Below are 21,869 nucleotides of genomic sequence, written 5' to 3'. Positions count from 1 at the left end.
TCAAAAAAATGTAGAACTAAGAACAGATATAGCCCTTGGTTCACTCCAGACCTGACTGCCCTCGACCAGCACAAAACATCCTGTGGCGGACTGCAATAGCATCGAATAGTCCCCGCGATATACAACTGTTCAGGGATGTCAGGAACCAGTACACGCAGAGCAAAGACTAGCTTTTTCAAACAGAAATTTGCATCCTGTAGCTCTAACTCCAAAAGTTTTTGGACACTGTAAAGTCCATGGAGAAGAAGAGCACCTCCTCCCTGCTTCCCAATCTGGACCCTCTCTTTCTAAAGTTATCCGCCGCCATTGTTGCAACCCCTATTACCAGTCTGTTCAACCTCTCTTTCGTATCGTCCAAGATCCCTAAAGATTGGAATGCATCCCCCTCTTCAAAGGAGGTGACACTCTAGACCACATATGTCAGAGTCAAGGCCCGCGGGCCACATCCGGCCCGCAAGAAGGTTTTTTACGGCCCCTGGGATGATCTTGATTTATTATTAGAACCGGCCCGCAGCAAGCCGGCAGCCCGCAGATCTTTTACACGCACCAATACTACATTTCCCACAATGCAAAGGTGACGCACCGAGCAGTAGGCTGCTTCATTTCAATATTTATTGGCACAGCAGTCGTCAGCATCACAGTAAAATTAACTTTCAGATACCCATCAAAAATGGCAAAACGGAAGGTGGATACTGAGAACCGGGGGTTTCAAACAAGGTGGGAGTCGGAGTATATGTTCACGAAGGTAGCTGGAAAACCTGTGTGTCTTCTGTGTGGAGAAAGTGTGGCGGTACTGAAAGAGTATAATCTGAGACGACATTATGAAACGAAACACGCGGACACACACGCGGACGCAACTGTCAAGGCCAGTTTTATTTTGGCAGAAGAGATCGCTAAATCAGCCCGGCCATTTACGGAGGGGGATTTCATCAAAAACTGCATGATTAAAGTTTGTGACGAAGTTTGCCCAGAAAAAAGGCAACTCTTTTTAAATGTGAGTCTGAGCAGAAACACCATTGCCGAGAGAGTAGACCAGTTGTCCATCAATCTAAAAGAGCAGCTTGTGAAAAAGGGAAAAGATTTTATTGCATATTCCTTGGCTGTGGATGAGAGCACCGACATTTCTGACATTGCCCAGTTGTCAATTTTCATCCGCGGAGTGGACTCCAACCTAAGCGTGACAGAGGAGTTTTTGGCTTTACGTCCTATGCATGGCACAACTACGGGGCATGATTTGTATGAAGAGGTGTCAAGATGTGTAAATGAGATGGAGCTGCCTTGGGAAAAACTCGTGGGTTTGACAACCGACGGAGCACCTGCGATGTGTGGACACAGGAGCGGACTGGTGGCGAAGATACGGGAAAAGATGCAAGAGGAAAACGCGACAGGTGAGCTGACAGCTTATCATTGTATCATACACCAGGAAGCGTTGTGCGGTAAAGCCTTGAAAATGGAGCATGTAATGAGCATCATCACGCGCACAGTTAACTTTATCAGAGCCAAAGGTTTGAATCACCGCCAGTTCAAGGCATTTCTGACGGAGTTAGAAACGGAGCATGGTGATTTGCCTTATCACACAGAGGTGCGATGGCTAAGCCAGGGAAAGGTGCTTCAAAGATGTTTCGAGCTTCGTGAGGAGATTTGTCTGTTCTTGGACAGCAAAGGGAAAGACACAACACAACTCCGAGACGAAATGTTTCTGTGTGAAATGGCTTTTCTGTGTGACATTACGAGTCATCTGAATGCAATAAACTTGCAGCTGCAGGGTCGGGATCGTGTCATCTCTGATATGTACAGTACAGTGAAGGCATTTAAAACCAAACTGACTCTGTGGGAGACGCAGATGCGGAAAGAAAATTTGAGCCACTTTCCCAGCTGCCAGACCATGAAAGAGAAGCTCTCTACCAGTGCGTTCCCGAGCACACAGTTGGCTGATAAAATAGGTATGCTTGCCGCTGACTTTCGACGCCGATTTGCTGACTTTGAAGCACAAAAAAGCAGGTTGGAACTGCTCGGTAACCCATTTGCTGTTGACGTGGAAAGCTCACCACCAAACCTCCAAATGGAGTTGATTGACCTCCAATGCAATGATGCACTGAGGGCAAAATATGCGGCAGTGGGTGCTGCGGAGTTCGCCCGTTTCCTCCCCGGCACAATGCCCCAGCTGCGCATCCAGGCTGCTCAAACGTTGTCTATGTTTGGCAGCACATACCTGTGTGAACAACTGTTTTCTTTGATGAACCTGAACAAAACATCACACAGAAGTCGACTTACTGCTGAACACCTCCACTCAATTCTGAGGATTTCTTCAGCTCAGAGCCTTACCCCGAACATTGATGAACTTGTGGAAAAGATGGGACACCACCAAGTATCACCCTCAACCTCAAACAAGTGAACATTACTGTGCAATCACATATTTAGAGTTTTTACTCAGTTCAAGTTTAAAAGTTAAAATTTAATATTTGTTTTCACTGCATGTTACTTCTCCTTAAACAAAGTGTTGTTTTTGATTAATAGATTTTTGCACTTTATTTTTTTGTATTTCAATCCAATTATATTTTAAAAATATTTCAGTTGAGTGGATGATAGAAAATTGCTATTATTGTTTTTTCTTTGAAGTAAATTTAGCCCACTTTTGCTAAAATAGAAAATATAGTCTACTGATGGTGCCTTGAATACCGGTTTCTTTCATTTAATGTTCATGTTATGGGGATATTTATATAAAGGAAATTTGTCTTTTGTGTCTGTTGAAAATTAAAGATTACTGACAGAGCCATAAGAAAATATTGCTTTATTTATCTGATCATATTGTAATATATTTGTTAGGTTTTCAGTAGGTTCAATTAGGTTCACTAGACTATATGCGTCATTTAAAAATTTTTCAATGAACATTCGAACAGTCCGGCCCTCGTCTTGTAGCTGATTTTTTTATTTGGCCCTCCGTCCATTTGACTTTGACACCCCTGCTCTAGACCCAAACAGTTATAGACCTATGTCCATCCTGCCCTGCCTTTCTAAAGTCTTCGAAAGCCAAGTTAACCTCTTGAAGCCAGGGGGCACTATTTTTATGTTTGGAAAAATAACGTTCCCAAAGTAAACGGCCTATCAGGTCCAGATGCTAGAATATGCATACAATTGACAGATTAAGATAGAAAACACTCTAAAGTTTCCAAAACTGTCAACATTTTGTCTGTGAGTTAAACAGAACTGATATTGCTGGCTAAAACCTGAGGAAAATCCAATCAGGAAGTGCCCCTGTTTTTGAAACCTCTCTCTTGTTATGCATCCCTATTGCCCATTTAAAGGGATATCAACCAGATTCCTTTTTCTATTGCTTCCCTAAGGTGTCAACAGCCTTTTGACATAGTTTCAGGCTATTATTTTGAAGAATGAGCGTGAACGACCACATTGCATAAGTGGTCAGGTGGGGGCTCTCTGAGCGAGTTGTGCGCAAAAGAGAAAGGCGGCCATTGTTACTCCCGATCCTAGGGAAAAGCCAACTGTCCCGGTTGATATATTATCGAATAGATATTTGAAAAACACCCTGAGGATTGATTATAAAAAACGTTTGACATTTTTCTGTGGACATTATGGATATAATTTGGAATCGTTGTCTGCGTTGTCGTGACCGCTCTTTCCGGTGGATTCCTGGGCATAACGCACCATAATGTACCAAACCTCCAAACGAGCTTCAATGCCATACAACACTCTTTTCTCTGTATATATCAACGATGTTACTCTTGTTGCGGGTGATTCCCTGATCCACATCTACGCAGACGACACCATTCTGTATACATATGTCTGTTCTTTGGACACTGTGTTAACAAACCTTCAAACGAGCTTCTATGCCATACAACACTCCTTCCGTGGCCTCCAACTGCTCTTAAACGCGAGTAAAATTAAATGCATGCTTGTCAACCATTCCCTGCCCTCACCTGCCCGCCCAACTAGCATTACGACTCTGGATGGTTCTGACTTAGAATATGTGGACAACTACAAATACCTAGGTGTCTGGCTAGACTGTAAACAGTAGACTGTAAACTCATTTTAAACATCTCCAATCCAAAATTATATCTTGAATCGGCTTCCTATTCCGCTACAAAGCCTCCTTCACTCACACCGCCAAACATACCCTAGTAAAACTGACTATCCTACCGATCCTCAACTTCGGCGATGTCATTTACAAAATATCCTCCAACACTCTACTCAGCAAACTGGATGCAGGCTATCACAGTGCCATCTGTTTTGTCACCAAAGCCCCATATACCACCCACCACTGCGACCTGTATGCTCTAATCGCCTGGCCCTCGCTACATATTCGTTGCCAGACCCACTGGCTCCAGGTCATTTATAAGTCTTTGCTAGGTAAATGTCCGCCTTATCTCAGCTCACTGGTCACGATAACAACACCCACCCGTAACATGCGCTCCAGCAGGTATATCTCACTGGTCATCCCCAAAGCCAGCACCTCCTTTGGTCGCCTTTCCTTCCAGTTCTCTGCTGCCAGTGACTGGAACGAATTTCAAATATCGCTGAAGCTGAAGACTTATATTTCCCTCACTAACTTTAAACATTAGCTATCCTAGCAGCTAACCGTTCGCTGCAACTGTAGATAGCCCATCTGTAAATAACCCACCCAATCTACCTACCTCATCCCCATATTGTTTTTATTTACTTTTCTGCTCTTTTGCACACCAGTATTTCTACTTCACATCTATCATTACATTGTTAATTTGCTAAATTGTAATTACTTGCTAATATGGCCTATGTATTGCCTTGCCTCCTCACGCCATTTGCACACACTGTATATAGACTTTCTTTTTTTCTATTATGTTATTGACTGTACGCGTGTTAATTCCATGTGTAACTCTGTGTTGTTGTTTGTCTCGCACTGCTTTGCTTCATCTTGGCCAGGTCGCAGTTGTAAATGAGAACTTGTTCTCAACTAACCTACCTCGTTAAATAAAGGTGAAATTAAATATTTTTTAAATACACAACAGCAGGGATTTTCTCTCTGTAGAGATTTTCTCTATGCATCACCTACTTTAAACTGTAAGTATTATGTGCGTCATGATGGTGGTTTGTCTTCTGTTGTTTGCACTGTGGTTTTAGGTTTAAACTTTAACCTGGTTTAGGTGTGAGGCAGGTGTATTGAATTATAGAGAAGTGTCAATCAGTTTACACCAAGTGTGCTCGCCTATCATTCAGTTGATATTGTTACTCCTGTGTATCCAGTTTTCTGTTTGTCCTCCAGTTGTATGTTTGGCTTGTCTTTAATGCTAGAAATGCAGAGCAATACAGTAAATTAAGTAAATGTGTCGATACTACTTATTCATTTTCATCAATACAATAATAATTCATCACCTTTGTTGCGCTTTTGTTATTTCTCTAAATGAATCTGTCTATGTCTCTTTCTCTGTCTCAGAGGAGATGTGGGGGAAGGACACTCATAATTACTGAGCTTTAATTGGAGAAGCACCACAGAGACAGGAGTCCAGTAGAGCCAGAGCAAAAGGCTGCAGTGAATTATTCATAACTTGTCAGTTAAAAACTTGTGTGTGTGTGTGTGTGTGTGTGTGTGTGTGTGTGTGTGTGTGTGTGTGTGTGTGTGTGTGTGTGTGTGTGTGTGTGTGTGTGTGTGTGTGTGTGTGTGTGTGTGTGTGTGTGCGTGCGTGTCAATCAACTGACAGTCAACCCTCAGAGTACAGTACAGTATGCCATGAAAAGTCATAACTTTATAGTTGGGAGAATGTATAAAGGTGGCATATATACTGTACAATATTCAATTTTTGTCTCAGTCTTGTAAGTTGTGTTCATCAAAAAATATAAAAGGACAGACAACGTTTAGTTATGAATCAACATTTATTAGTTATCATAATCATATGTACACCAAAGGTACAACACTTATTGATATGAACATACTTTTATACCACAGAGCTGGTAAAGAAAATAATTCATATATGTTTTGCCTTTATTTTTTAATATTCTATCTCCCCCCACATAAGCTCTCCCTTTACATCAATATTACAACAACAACATTTCAAATAGATAGGTTATCAGGATACTCAGTATGATCCTATCAGAAAGACAGAGACTTCTGTAGAATACAGACTTATAGATATAAAGATCTACTGGCTACTCTTAGAAATACTGTGCCAATCAATTTCCATTTTGACATCCTTTACTTAATATATTGGATTTGTTGGTGCATGCAGGCAATTGTGATGACAATTAGGAAAAGCAAAAAGGCAAATTGATCAATATATGCCTGGAGGGTTGATTGAAATGGTGCTGGTGGTTTGAAAGTGCTGGTTCGACAGAGGCTAGTGCATGGATATGACACTTGGGCTCACTACTGTTACAGTTTAACTCTTAGGCAGAATCTAAACATGAACCTTGACTGTTTGGTATAGATATCCATGTCTTGTAATTGCCACAGCATAGTGCATACTGCACAAGACAAGATGGTGGACACTAAAGGTGTGTTGGTGTTCTCTGGTAGAAAGTCTAGAATGAATTTTTGACCAGGATCTGGGCGATCATCTTAGGAGATATATTTTGGCAGGTACTACACCTGACATTCTGATCAGATTTGCTATTTCAGTCGTAATGAACTAAACTAACAGCTCGGCTGTTCTTGTTTCATTAGTTAATAGTACGTACAGGGTAAATTTGATCTTTTTCTCTTCTTCTGCAAACCTAGTCATGATTACATCCACATCTCACCAAATTAGAAAGAGCCCACCACCCCATGTGGACTCCCTTCTTTAATCAGATACTTTCCTTCCTCTTTCGCTTTGTCTTTCCAGTTCAACATGTTTGCTTCAAAATCATTGTATCCTCTGGAACGTTCTGCAGTGCCATTGAACAGAGTAATTATATATACATATATTTATGTACAGTGAAAAGGAATGCACGCGACATATCTCCATGGAACAAACATTCAAGACGCTTACATTAGATACAAAACAATATATTTATACCCAGATGTGTGACAGCTAAGTGAGACAACTAGTTAACAGCTATTAAAAAATAAAAATAAAACAATTTCTTGCACATTATTTTCTATACATTTTGACTAATCTATTTTTATTCAGAACATAGATTATATTTTTCTAGAGGATTACAAAAAATGTCACAGCAATTCATTTCTATTTCTACATACCATGTCAACACCCCCCCCAAATAAAACAAACAAAAAACATATCTGTTACCTACAATATATACACAAAGTGCAAGGAGGCACTTCAACATCATGCTTTTAAGATAGTGGTGTATAAAAATTATACTCATTTTTTACTTCATGCAAACAGTGAGTTTGAACATAATAATGGTCCAGCACTCAATCCCCATTGATGAATCACTGGTCTGCATCCTCTCCCTACTGGAGGACTTATTACTGAAGGTCACAGGGTCAAAGGTTAGGCCCTAGGGCCATCGGGGGTTTCAATGCTGTGCTCTTCAGCTCACTCATTGCATGTAAGAATGTGTGTGGTGACCTTCCAGGTTTAAGTGTGTCAGTGTGTGTGCGTGTGTGTGCGTGTGTGTGTGTGTGCGCAAGTGTGCATGCATGTGTGTGTATTTGCGTCTGTGTGTCTGTGTGTGATGGCAGTTATACAAGCTCAAAAGCAACATGGCGTAGATCTTCTGACTGAGAAAGTGTTTAAGGTAACTAAGGGACTGTGTACTGCACTATGAATGTGAGTGTTCATTTTTCTACTGTTACTTTAATCAGCATTGTCATGACGGTCAAACTGACTGCACAGTTTAGAGTTAACATCTTCAAGGCAAGGTTGTCATTGAGCAAAATGATCAAAACAAGACAAGAGAGCAGGACACGACACGGATAAAGAAATGACATCCACACCTGCAGAACGCCTCACCTGCACAAAACATCTCTCATACAATCACACACGCGCATTAAATATTAGCAGCCGGTGATCTAACTTTGTGTGTGTTTCTCTTTTTAGACATTTAGGTTCCATTAGGGGGATAGAATTCTCCTACCTAATAGTTGGGAAGTCTGCAGTGAACATTCCATGCATCCAGATGACTGCTCTACAGTAGTAACCATATGAGACCAATGATACACATAGCTGCAGCATTCAGGGTTTCTGAGAACAGTCGTCAGCATCTGTGGTAAGAGGTTAGAGTTGTTTAATCACTAAGAAGACCCTTCTAAGGGTCTGGCAAAAAATAGTAAGGATGTAATACCTCCACCTGGCCACTAGTTGTGCAGGGAGTTATCAACCTGTTGAAACTTGCACTTTAATTTAAGCTCTGTGGTTGTTCTGTACCATCTTTGATCAAATATGTGTTTGTGCTTTCATGCAAAAAGGGAACCCAAGAAAGTTTGAGTCACTGGAATGTTAGTGTTGGAAAATTTGGCAAGTTTTTGTGTGCTGTTCCTAACAAGAATCCCTTAATAAAAGTAGCTTACTTATGAATAGTTGTAAAGGGAAACTTTATCTCTGTCATATAGGTTCAAGTATACAAAACATCTCTTTAAAAAATATCAAGGTGGTAAACAGCCCACGTGTTCAAAGTCAAGCATTCATATCCAACTTGTGCTATACAAGGCAATTGTCAATGGCCTATTTTCTTTCATGAGCAGCTAAACGTGTTGAGGACTTTGTGAAAGTGTCTCTTTCAAATCCAAGGAGTTTGTGCTAAAGCCTGAGTATAGCTTCCCTTATTGGGTTCCTCAAAGTATGAATGATGAATGTGAAAAGAGATCAGTGTCAAAAAGGGATTAAAAAAAATCATACATAACTAGTTTATACTCTAAGCTGCAATTGTGCTATATGGACTCAGTATTCAATTTATATTCTGTTTTTGTATTCTGTTTTAAAACTTTATATTTTCTAATCATGGTTCTAGATATATTTCTAGGTACTTCCCAATTAACTCTTCGTTCTCATTTTTGTTGGCCTCACATCATGAAATTGATAGCTTCAGAATATCTGGGATGGGTATAATAAATACTTCCTAGTACTTTGAACTAATTAATATGAAATACAGTCCTGAACTGAAGATATTGATATATTTGTATTTGGAGACAAATTTTACCTTTACTTTTGATTTTCATGTGTTGCAGTAATTGCGGGGCAGAGAGCTTTATCAATTTCTTAATAGCTAATTTGGAAGTTTAAATGAGTGATGAGACACTTTCCACCTGGAGTTAGCTACAAATGGATTGTGTGCAGAGTAAGAAACCCCAAAACACGTGTCATGGAGGCGTTTCGAAGGCTTCTGGCTTGATTTATCATATGCCTGTTTGGTCCTTATCAGTAATGGGGAGATATGTCATGTTCTCAATCCCATCCCATACACGCACACGCACGCACACGCACACACACACACGCACACACGCACACACACACACACACACACACACACAAATCAACCACACACAAATCACACAGATACAGTAAATAATCTCACACTAGAGGCGACATTGAAAAAGTCCCTCTCCCTTACAGTAGTCAACAAAATGTATGTATAACAATAAAAAAGGGAGTAGAGGTTCCATGTTTCTTTGTGCTTTTCAGAGAACATGTGCTTGTGGAGTAAGGCTCAGTCTGCAGACCCTGCCTTATCTCTACATTCTACATTATCACCAACGGGGTTCCCCCATGGGATTGTGGGTAATAGCAGGTAGCAAAGACACTCAGATAGGTTACAGGGGCTCTGTCAGGTATAGGTAAAAGGTGAGGTAAATCGGGCCAGGGGTCAAATAACAGCTGTCTACTGTGGTATCATTGATAATAGTAATGACACGCTGCTAAAAATATAATGTGGAGTTTGATACAGGCATACCTTATGTTTAGCATGATCATGTCCCACACTCAGTCTGTTGTTAGACTTCCAGATTGCCAGTGTCAAACTCACAGCTACCATCACACTCTGAAGGACTGTTGTTCCAGTGTTACTCCCCCACACACTGACCCTCCCCCTGTTTTGAATGCAGTGCTCTCATAGAAACAATTCTAGGAATAATTTAAGTAACAGTTTGTTTTTCTCTTCCCACCCTCCCTCCCAAGCCTTGATGTCCGTTGTTCAAGTGTTTGCTATGATGCACACATTAGTGTTCTAACAGGTAAAACATACCTCTGTTATCGTTTCACTGATAAGTTAATTAGTATTATTCATCTGTCAGTCAGATAGACGGTTAGAAACACTGTAAAGGGACTAATACAAATGCAAAATAAAGATACATAAGAAAAACAATTAGTAGTTCTGTTCGCATGACTTTTTTTTGTTCACATTTTTTTTCACCAGATAAGAAAGCCTGTGGAGCTGGGGTTCTGTGTGCTGGCTTTATTCACTTTTCCGGGGTTCCTCCTCAACAAGTGTGCGCTCCGCCACGGCTGCCACAGCGGTAGAGCCGTTAGTGGCCAAGGTTACCTGAAAGCAATCACCATGGAGATCTAAACAGCAGGTTCACACATTTGCGTGAACGGGCACAGTGCATGCTTCATGTTCTGGACTTAATGCTTTTGAGCACAGACACCAGAAGAACTGTAAAACAACTATGATCTTTTGGTTTGCATTTGATTGCACATGCAGTAGTATATACTTAAAGCCTTTTACTTTAAAATGGTATATCATTCGCAATGGTTTTATAATATGAAATAAACTATCATTAGAAAAAATTGGTTCTGTGCTCCAATGATAACATGTAAGATGATATAGAAGACACGTGTATTCTGAAGGTATCAGGAAGCCCTGGACAACCACTGAGGATCATGCTAATGGAAGCATGGGAGTCTTAACAACGAGCACCAACCCTTTCTACTGACCTGAGAACAATCAACATATAATCACAACTTTAGCATGCAGTGACATATATAACATTTCTTAAATACAAAGAAAAAGATACAAAGAAAACAAGGTACACAATACAACAAAATGAGTGCAATGTTATGTTTTAGTCTGTACACATTATTTTGCAAAGCGTTCTACAATGGTTTGCGTCTTTGGATAAATGTTATTTGAGGTCATTTATATACAGCCAAGACATACAAGAAAATAAAGAGAGAACACATTGGAAGAAAACAGCCTTTGTGCCATGTTTCGCTAGTTTAATGGATGGATACAAAAATGTCAGAATATATTGTCTTGGTCTGACCATTGGAGTGCAAGGACCTCAGTGTTGCTAAGCAACACCTTTGATCCTGTAATAAATGAATGGGTTCATCAGTAGGCCCTTTGATAGTAAGGCCTGCTGCACTAGAAAACAAGCAGCCCAAATTCCTCCACATTATAATAGCAGCCAACACTTTCCTTGATCTATTCAAACAGTGGATTCAAAGTGTTACTGTTTCAGATTCTGCATGAGCTACTTTGCATCTTCCAATTTTGCATGACAGATTTCTCACAACGAGCAAGAATAGCTAGTGTGTAAATGCAAAAGCATCTCAACTCTAAAGACTGAGAATCACTCAGTCCCAGTCTGGAGGGTGCCAGGGCTCAGTCAATATATGCAATGCTAATGAAGGACTAAATCGCATTCTCTGAATATTTATATCCCAACACAAATTACATTCTCTTCAAAATTACACATTTAGTCAGAGGACTTGAAGTCATTTTAAGGGATATGACAGAGTATGAAGAGAATGCACTGCTACAGCATCTTTCTCATAAACCTCACAAAAGCTAATTGGATCACAAATTGATAAATGATGGCCCGAAGCAGCAGGAGTAATCCAGCACAGACTCTGAAGCAGCCCGGGGAAAGACCTTAAGCTCCATCATTTGACAAGGGATTTGGGGACAGAGATGTGGGGGTGAAACCTGCATGTGCAGTGAAGGGGGTGGAGGTTTGCTGGGGCTCATCATGTAATGTCCTGAGGTCCTAGCTTAGATTGTTTTTCCTCTCTCTCAGATTGCACTGCTTTTATTTGACATCATGAAAAAAGCATTTACATTTGTTCAGTTTTGGTTAGCACACGGATTTGGATTTGCACTTGTACTTGTGAGTGATGCTGTCTCACTTTGTGGGTTGCCTTTTTTCTGTCTTGCAATTTTTCACAAGAGGTGTTTGTGGCATTTACATGGACAGAAATACCTTCTGCAAGTTTGGAATGTATTCTTAGTCAGAAAAATGACACAAAAGCTGCTACTCCAAGCGAATGCACACTGAAATATATACAGTACATTTGTATTTTTTTGGGTCTTTTTCAGATTTTCTTCTTAAAATAACGCTGTGAGTATTTACAGTGGCATCAAAAACAAACGTGAAAAATGAAAGAGAGAAAAGAAAAGGTGCAGTTCGAGCATGCAGCATGTTAGGCGTCTATATACATCTATGTGCGTAAGCGTGAATTGTACCTTGCACTCATCTACTACGACTGAATTGTGAGCGGCATACTGGACGCACTGGTTGGAGTTGTTTTCGTGGTGGTTCTTGAGGTCATCGTAGTAGGACGAGGTCTTGTTCATCATCTCGATGTCGCCCGACTTGCCATGTGTAGCGTCCAGCTCATCCAGCTCAGCCTTGGACAGGTGGTACACGATACCCGCGCCATACGAGTCTCCCACCACATTCACCGAGGTACGGAACCGGTCCCTGGGATAGGAAATAGGAATGGTTGGGAATACACCAGTGTTGTGTGGAGATAAAAACAAAATGGTTTGGATAGGGGTAGAACAAATTTAAATAACAATCATTGAAAGCATGGTGTACATACACTGACTGTACCAAACATTAAGGACACCTTCCTAGTATTGTGTTGCTCCCCCTCCTCCCTTTAACCCTCCCTCGCCCTCAGAACAGCATCAATTTGTCGGGGAATGTGCTCTTCAAGGTGTCGGAAGCGGTCCACAGGGATTCTGGCCCATGTTGACTCCAATGCTTCCTACAGTTGTGTCAAGTTGGCTGAATGTCCTTTGGGTAGTGGAACATTCTTGATACACACGGGAAACTGTGAAAAACCCAGCAGCATTGCAGTTCTTGACACAAACGGGTGTGTCTGGCACCCACTACCATACCCCATTCAAAGGCACTTAAATATGGTGTCTTGCTCATTCACCCTCTGAATGGCACACATACACAATCCATGTCTTAATTGTCTCAAAACTTAAAAATCATTATTTAACCTGTCTCCTCCCCTTCATCTACACTGATTGAAGAGGATTTAGTGACATCAATAAGTGATCATAACTTTCACCTGGATCCACCTGGTCATATGTCATGGAAAGAGCAGATGTCCTTGATGTTTTGTATACAGTACTCAGTGTATACAATAAGCTCATTTGACCTTGAATGCATATGACTACATGCACTTGGTTCTGAGTCACTAGCAATGCAGATCAACTTACAGGAGCCAGTCAACAGCAACCAGCAGACTGATGTCCTGAGTTGGCAGGCCGACTGCAGTGAGGATTAGAAGCATAGTCACCAGTCCAGCACTGGGAATACTGGCCGCACCAACACTGGCCAGGGTAGCTGTCAGACTGCATGGGGAGAAAGAGAGGCAAGAGAGAAACAACTTAACGGTTAAAATTGCTCTACAGATTAAGTTCAAAGGCCAAGGACTGTCTTAATTAATTACAGAGCTAATGGGTACAGCTACTTCATGAAACACTTTCAGACTGAGTTGGTGTGACTATAATAATAATATAGTGACTTAGGATAATGGGACTGGTATCACAGATTGTCTGCTCAGTTCCTGCATGATCCATTAACACATAACTATGTATGCTAAATGTACGTGTCTTTGACTAATAGTGTCTGCTAAATGTAATGTCATGTTTATGTCATTACTTACATTAAGAAGGTAGGCAGTGAAACTCCCACCCTGATCAGAAAATATGTTAAATGGCAGTCCCTACCTGACAGTGACGATCTGACCAGCATCCAGGTAGATGTTGTTCATCTGGGCGATAAAGATGGCTGCCACGGCCTCGTAGAGGGCGGTTCCGTCCATGTTGATGGTAGCGCCGACAGGGAGCACGAAACGGGTGACTCTCTTATCGATGCCCAAGTTTTCCTCCAGGCAACGGAAGGTGACAGGCAGTGTACCAGCACTGACAGAGACAAACACAGGTACAGTAGGAGAGACTAATGCTGTTGCATACAGTATATTCCACAACATTCAGCACAGATATGACAGATTTGACAGATTCAATACTTTTCTATATAAGGTTATCTGTACATTTACAGTGACAGCAGTTAGATAGCGTAAATAGTGAGGCATCCATGTTTGTGGCCCTTGCCTGGAGGCTGTCCCCAAGGCAGTGATCCAGGCCTGGAAGATGCCCATGAAGAAGGTGTAGGGGTTTTTCCTGACAATGGCAAAGTAGATGGCAGGCAGGAAGATGGCTCCGTGGATGATCAAGCCCACAATCACGGTCACCATGTACATCCCCAGCTGCCTAGCAACCACCTCCAGGTCATCAATGGAGATGATCTTTCCACAGATCAGGCAGCAGATACCGAAGGGAGAGTACCTAGGGGCAGAGGAGAGGTTTAACAATGTATACATTCTGATGAGAAATATGTATCCATCTCAGTCAACGTCTACAATATATGCCAGATTATCAAATGTAGATGTACAAACTCCTAAAGTGGACGCACATGTCTATGACTAGCATAAATTCATACAGAATGTGCTTGAAAGGCTAAAGCTCTTTTACCACATGATCATGATAACCAGGTTCATAACAATCTCGTTGAGGATGTTGAAGAACTCCAGCATGAGCTTGGCCCTCTCTCCCATCTTCCCCATGCAGATGCCGAAGGCAATGAAGAAGCCAATCACTCCTGCATCGCACAATCAGGAGAGAGAATCACAGCTGGGAATGCGTAGAGTAAATGGGCTCACAGAGAGATATGGAGAGAGAGGATCCTAGTGAATGGAGAATCTATTTTTAGGACGAAGAATAAAAATATGACACAGTTAGTGAGGCAGAATGGGCTGCACTCCGTTGAGGTGTGATATGATGCGATGCACTGGTTTATTCTCAGACAAAGAGGTAAAGACAAAAAAGTTTAAAAGTTTAAAAGTGCTGTTTCTTTCAGTTGGGCGGTTGTAGAAACAATTGCGACCTGGTCCAAAAGAGAAGCCGCCATACCTAACACGTTCATGCCACTCTTGAACTGGAGGGACTTCTTGATGATGAACTCAGGCTCCTTGGTGGCGTTGGACAGGAGGCCCTCCAAGGTGGTGGTGGCATTGATGTCTTCCTCAATCACCTTCTCCACCTTCTTAGTAACCGTTTGGATCTGAGGTTGGACAAGAGAAGACAGACAAGTCTTTAATATCTTACATCTCAATCCATCTTAACTTTTGGTAACTAGGGTTAAGGACGCAAAGATAAAATGTGTTCTTCATATAACTGAATCGTTCTGGGAGTGCCTCACCCAGGCCATTATTGACTCGCCTGGTTAAATATTTCTGGGTGTTTTAGTGTACTGTACCTGTTGGAAGCAGGCCTGCACCAGGTTCTCAGGGAACAGGTTCCTGATGAGGTCAAAGAAGGCATCCAGGCTGGACACATCATCGTGCTTTTGGCCATCTCCCAGCTGCTCCTTCATCTTGGGGTTTCCAGGGTGTATGGCCAGCACTAGGATGACTCCCAGCACTGCAGCAATCACCGTGGTGGACATGTAGTAGACCATTGCCCTGGTGCCCAGGCGACCGCTAGACTTGGCATCTAGCCCAGCCAGACCTGCAGCCAAAACAAGCATTTTTAGGCCTTACATTTTTCCTCTATTGTATCTAATATGTGTTGATATATAAGTGTGAAATAAGTGTACTAAGTTACTTTGAAGTGCTAATAGTGAAAGACGATGATTGATACTGTGGCAATTAATAAATAATAAACTGTATTTAAAAAAACTAAATGTTTTATATCGGCAATAAAATATCGGTCTATAGTTACTGTATATATTAGGAGAAACAGCAGTTCTCTCTCTTCTGTTGAACCCATGACTCTACCATACTGTACCTGTGATTAAGCTGGAGATGATGAGAGGCAGGATCAACATCTTCAGCATCCTCATCAGGATGTCTCCAGGGAACGCAATCACCATGACGATGTCTGGGTGGATGGGAGAGGCATAACGAAGCAGCATCCCAGACACAGCCCCCAGAATCACACCTGGAGAACGAGAGGGGGAAGAGGGGGTCAGTTGCTATGAAGAGGTGTGAAAAAAATGCTGTGTCTGGGAATGAGAGAAACACCATAAGACGAGAGGGGAACCAATGCTAAAGAGAGACCAGAGACAGAGCAGTTCAGAGTGAGAGAGCAGTGGCGAGAAGGTCCTGTGCCACAGTGTTCATAACAAACATAGAGCAGGGAAGGCAATAGGTCCCTAACTCAGAGGCCAGACAAGGAGTTGAGAGCAGGTGGGATTGGAAAGTGACCCTAGAGTGGTCTGTCTGGTTACTTTGTGAGAAGGTCTGGGATAACATGGGGACTTTTTCCATTTAGAAAACGTTTTGTGATTCTGTGCGGAGAGAGTTTGGAAATGACAAGAATGATTTCCAAATGGGTCTTGCTTATGATAAAAAGCGATCTATAAGAAGATTGACAGTGTCACGACTTCCACCGAAGTCGGCTCCTCTCCTTGTTCGGGTGGCGTTCGGCGATCTACGGTACCAGCTTTCTAGCCATAGCCGCTCCAGTTTTCACATATCCATTTGTCTTGTCTGGTTTTCATGCACACCTGGTTTTCATTTCCCCAATCAATCTAATTGTATTTAACCCTCTGTTTCCCATCATGTTTTGTGTGTAATTGTTTTCATGTCATACAATTTTCTTTCGGACTTTATTTACTTTACTGTTCCGTGTTTTTGAGCGCATTTGTTTTGTTGTGCTCCCGTTTTGGGATTTAAACAAAGTGCGCTTTATTTATCATACTCTGCACCTGACTTCGCCTTTAGACACACCTTGACAGACAGATCATAACAATATTTCATTTTAATAGGTCTGCCTTAAATCACTGCTTCTTGTTGCATATTAATTCATCAGTCTGGAACTGGTTATGAGTGGATGTGGATTACATGCCATGTATAGGGGCCATTGGGTAGTGGTGGATGGGGGACATAAAACAGTCTCAGTGTGAAAGAGGTTGATTTAGTCTGATCAAGGATTAAGAGGAGATCACTTTGAAAGGAGAGGCGCTTCAGACAGAGATAGGTTCCTACAGTGCTTGGAAGAGCATCTATATTCCCTCTGGAGATGGCAGATTCTCTAGGAAACAGTCAGTTAGCATCAGGGTTGGTTAGTAACTCTTACTATACTCCAGTATATAGAGGTCTATAACCAAGGGGAATTCTGAGGGAAAAAATGACACTCTCCTCTGATCCTATCCTGGCCCTGACTATAAAACTATGTGCCCTAAACCCCACCTGACCTCAAAATGCTTTCCATAGCTCAACCTTGATTAACATCCCTAACCCACTCTCCAAATCCCATCTACATGTACACCACCGTTCAAAAGATGGGGTCACTTAGAAATTTCCTTGTTTTCCATGAAAACATACATGAAATTAGTTACAAAATGAAGAGGAAATATAGTCAAGACGTTGACAAGGTTATATAATAATGATTTTTAATTGAAATAATAATTGTCATTCAAACTTTGCTTTTGTAACGGCTGTTGGAAGGAGAAGGTGTGGACCAAAGCGCAGCGTGGGAAGTGTTTGTGATTATTTATAAAAAAAACTGAACACTGAGACAAAATAACTAAATGTAACAACACGAAACAGTTCTGTCTGGTGAAGACACAAAAACAGAAAACAACTACACACAAGACACAGGTGGGAAAAGGCTACCTAAGTATGGTTCTCAATCAGAGACAATGAAAGACAGCTGCCTCTGATTGAGAACCACACCTGGCCAAACACACAGAAATAGAAAACATAGAACACATAAACATAGAATGCCCACCCCAACTCACACCCTGACCAAACCAAAATAGAGACATAAAAAGGATCTCTAAGGTCAGGGCGTGACAGCTTTTGTCAAAGAATCGTCCATTTGCAACAATTACAGCCTTGCAGACCTTTTGCATTCTAGTTGTGAATTTGTTGAGGTAATCAGAAGCACCTCCCACAAGTTGGATTGGCTTGACACTACTTATATGGTCAAGCTGCTCCCACAGCTCAATAGGGTTGAGATCCGTTTACTGTGCTGGCCACTCCATTATAGACATTTTACCAGCTGACTGCTTCTTCCCTAAATAGTTCTTGCATAGTTTGGAGCTGTGCTTTGGGTTGTATTGTCCTGTTGTAGGAGGAAATTGGCTCCAATTAAGCTCTGTCAACAGGGTATGGCATGGCATTGCAAAATGGAGTGAAAGCTTTCCTTCTTCAAGATCCCTTTTACCCTGTACAAATCTCCCACTTTACCACCACTAAAGTACCCCCAGACCATCACATTGCCTCCACCATGCTTGACAGATGGCGTCAAGCACTCCTCCAGCATCTTTTAATGTGTCTCATGAATGTTCTTCATTGTGATCCGAACACCTCAAACTTAGATTTGTCTGTCCATAACACTTTTTTCCAATATTCAGTTCAGTGTCTGTGTTTTTTTGTCTATCCTAATATTTTATTCTTATTGGCCAGTCTGAGATATGGCTTAACCTTTACAACTCTGCCTAGCAGGCCAGCATCCCGGAGTTGCCTCTTCACTGTTTATTTCTTTATTTTTATTTCACCTTTATTTAACCAGGTAGGCAAGTTGAGAACAAGTTCTCATTGACAATTGCGACCTGGCCAAGATAAAGCAAAGCAGTTCGACACATACAACGACACATGGAGTTACACATGGAGTAAAACAAACATACAGTCAATAATACAGTATAAACAAGTCTATATTTACGATGTGAGCAAATGAGGTGAGATAAGGGAGGTAAAGGCAAAAAAAGGCCATGTTGGCAAAGTAAATACAATATAGCAAGGAAAACACTGGAATTGTAGATTTGCAGTGGAAGAATGTGCAAAGTAGAAATAATGGGGTGCAAAGGAGCAAAATAAATAAATTAAATAAATAAATACAGTAGGGAAAGAGGTAGTTGTTTGGGCTAAATTATAGGTGGGCTATGTACAGGTGAAGTAATCTGTGAGCTGCTCTGACAGTTGATGCTTAAAGCTAGTGAGGGAGATAAGTGTTTCCAGTTTCAGAGATTTTTGTAGTTCGTTCCAGTCATTGGCAGCAGAGAACTGGAAGGAGAGGCGGCCAAAGAAAGAATTGGTTTTGGGGGTGACCAGAGAGATATACCTGCTGGAGCGTGTGCTACAGGTGGGTGATGCTATGGTGACCAGCGAGCTGCGATAAGGGGGGACTTTACCTAGCAGGGTCTTGTAGATGACATGGAGCCAGTGGGTTTGGCGAGGAGTATGAAGCGAGGGCCAGCCAACGAGAGCGTACAGGTCGCAATGGTGGGTAGTATATTGGGCTTTGGTGACAAAACGGATTGCACTGTGATAGACTGCATCCAATTCGTTGAGTAGGGTATTGGAGGCTATTTTGTAAATGACATCGCCGAAGTCGAGGATTGGTAGGATGCAGAACGCCATAGGATGTTTTTGCATTGGTTAAGGGCAGTCAGGTCTGGGGAGAACCAAGGGCTATATCTGTTCCTGGTTCTAAATTTCTTGAATGGGGCATGCTTATTTAAGATGGTTAGGAAGGCATTAAAAAAAGAACAGGCATCCTCTACTGATGGGATGAGATCAATATCCTTCCAGGATACTCTGGCAAGGTCGATTAGAAAGGCCTGCTCGCTGAAGTGTTTCAGGGAGCGTTTGACAGTGATGAGTGGAGGTCGTTTGACCGCTGACCCATTACGGATATAGGCAATGAGGCAGTGATCGCTGAGATCTTGGTTGAAGACAGCAGAGGTGTATTTAGAGGGCAAGTTGGTTAGGATGACATCTATGAGAGTGCCCGTGTTTAAGGCTTTGGGGAGGTACCTGGTTTGTTCATTGATAATTTGTGTGAGATTGAGGGCATCAAGCTTAGATTGTAGGATGGCTGAGGTGTTAAGCATGTTCCAGTTTAGGTCGCCTAGCAGCACGAGCTCTGATAGATGGGGGGCAATCAGTTCACATATGGTGTCCAGAGCACAGCTGGGGGCAGAGGGTGGTCTATAGCAGGCGGCAACGGTGAGAGACTTGTTTTTAGAGAGGTGGATTTTAAAAGTAGAAGTTCAAATTGTTTGGGTACAGACCTGGATAGTAGGACAGAACTCTGCAGGCTATCTTTGCAGTAGAGTGCAACACCGCCCCCTTTGGCAGTTCTATCTTGTCTGAAAATGTTGTAGTTTGGGATGAAAATTTCAGAATTTTTGGTGGTCTTCCTAAGCCAGGATTCACACACAGCTAGAACATCTGGGTTATCAGAGTGTGCTAAAGCAGTGAATAAAACAAACTTAGGGAGGAGGCTTCTAATGTTAACATGCATGAAACCAAGGCTATTACGGTTACAGAAGTCATCAAAAGAGAGCGCCTGGGGAATAGGAGTGGAGCTAGGCACTGCAGGGCCTGGATTCACCTCTACATCGCCAGAGGAACAGAGGAGGAGTAGGATAAGGGTACGGCTAAGAATTGGTCGTCTAGAACGTCTGGAACAGAGAGTAAAAGGAGGTTTCTGGGGGCGATAAAATAGCTTCAAGGTATAATGTACAGACAAAGGTATGGTAGGATGTGAATACAGTGGAGGTAAACCTAGGTATTGACAGATGATGAGAGAGATATTGTCTCTAGAAACATCATTGAAACCAGGAGATGTCACGCATGTGTGGGTGGTGGAACTAATAGGTTGGATAAGGTATAGTGAGCAGGCCTAGAGGCTCTACTGTGAAATAAGCCAATAAACACTAACCAGAACATCAATGGACAAGGCATATTGACATTAAGGAGAGGCATGCTTAGTCGAGTGATCAAAAGGGTCCAATGAGTAGTGAGGTTGGTTGGGGTCACGGCGATTCAGACAGCTAGCCGGGCCATCGGTAGCAAGCTTGCATAGGATGGAGGTCTGTTTTTAGCCACCTCGTGCACCTCGTTTCCGTCGGTAGGATTAGTGGGGTTCCGTGTGGTAGAGGGGATCAATCCAATTCGCAAAAAAAAACAAACAATAGATATAGTTATAGAAAAAAACAAAAAATATTTTTAAAAAATTGTCCGATAGGTCTATTCAGATTAGCGGACCGCAGATGGGCATTCAGATGGGCATTCAGGTATTGTCGCGACGGAGGAGCCAGCCTGATAAATCCCTCGGGTAGATAACGTTGGTAGTCCAGTTGTGAAGGCCCAATGGGGCTCCGCGTTGGCAGTAAAACGGGTCCGTATAGGTGATTATAGCCCAGGAGTGACTGATGGAACTCTTCAGCTGGCTAGCTCCGGAATAATTGATATTTGCTCCGGAATCGACGTAAGCCGATAGTCACACGGATAGCAGCTAGCTAGCTGCGAGTTCCAGGTATAAATGTCCAGAGTTAGCGGTTGAAATCCGGGGACATGGAGAGAAAAATAGGTCCGGTATGTTCCGGTCCGAGCCGCGCCATACAAAACTGGCGATAGATTTTCGAGCTAAAGGATAGCTGATGACCACAAACCGTGGTTAGCTGAATACTAACAATTAGCCAGTAAAGAAGCTAACTAGCTTCTGATTAGCTTCTGGTTAGCTTCAGGCTAGCTTCTGGATTAGTTTCTGGCTAGCTTCTATGGAGGATTACAGATTTGAGGTAAATAATACTTTCTTTTTTTTAAATATAAATTGGTGAGGCGGGTTGCAGGAGAGTGTATTGATGAGTTTATGGAAAATAAAAAATGTATATAAAAATGTATGCGAGGAAAGTTGTAAACATATATATATATACGGGACACGACAAGACGAGGACAAAAGACGTC

At 42.0% G+C, this 21,869-nt stretch overlaps 1 protein-coding gene across 2 annotated transcripts in view; it reads right to left on the bottom strand.

The window, feature by feature from the left end:
* Positions 1-5,843: 5,843 nt before the first annotated feature.
* LOC110522323 (excitatory amino acid transporter 2) overlaps positions 5,844-21,869 on the bottom strand; it is a 43,176-nt gene continuing 27,150 nt past the window's right edge. Inside the window, exons 3-11 of one of the 2 annotated variants that reach the window (XM_021600639.2) lie at positions 15,955-16,107; positions 15,425-15,675; positions 15,079-15,229; positions 14,641-14,767; positions 14,221-14,454; positions 13,837-14,031; positions 13,324-13,458; positions 12,334-12,571; positions 5,844-10,407 (exon numbers count right to left, since the gene is read on the bottom strand). In XM_021600639.2, the coding sequence (XP_021456314.1) occupies positions 10,321-10,407; positions 12,334-12,571; positions 13,324-13,458; positions 13,837-14,031; positions 14,221-14,454; positions 14,641-14,767; positions 15,079-15,229; positions 15,425-15,675; positions 15,955-16,107 (1,571 nt within the window). In that variant the 3' untranslated portion in view covers positions 5,844-10,320. The remainder of the gene's footprint in view (positions 10,408-12,333; positions 12,572-13,323; positions 13,459-13,836; positions 14,032-14,220; positions 14,455-14,640; positions 14,768-15,078; positions 15,230-15,424; positions 15,676-15,954; positions 16,108-21,869) is intronic. The other variant, XM_021600646.2, reaches the window with a different exon arrangement.

This window comes from Oncorhynchus mykiss, chromosome 1 (genome assembly GCF_013265735.2).
Source record: "Oncorhynchus mykiss isolate Arlee chromosome 1, USDA_OmykA_1.1, whole genome shotgun sequence".
Classification (NCBI taxonomy): Eukaryota; Metazoa; Chordata; class Actinopteri; order Salmoniformes; family Salmonidae; genus Oncorhynchus; species Oncorhynchus mykiss.
The sequence above is the reverse complement of the archived record's forward strand: the minus strand, read 5'-3'. Positions and strand labels throughout refer to the sequence as shown.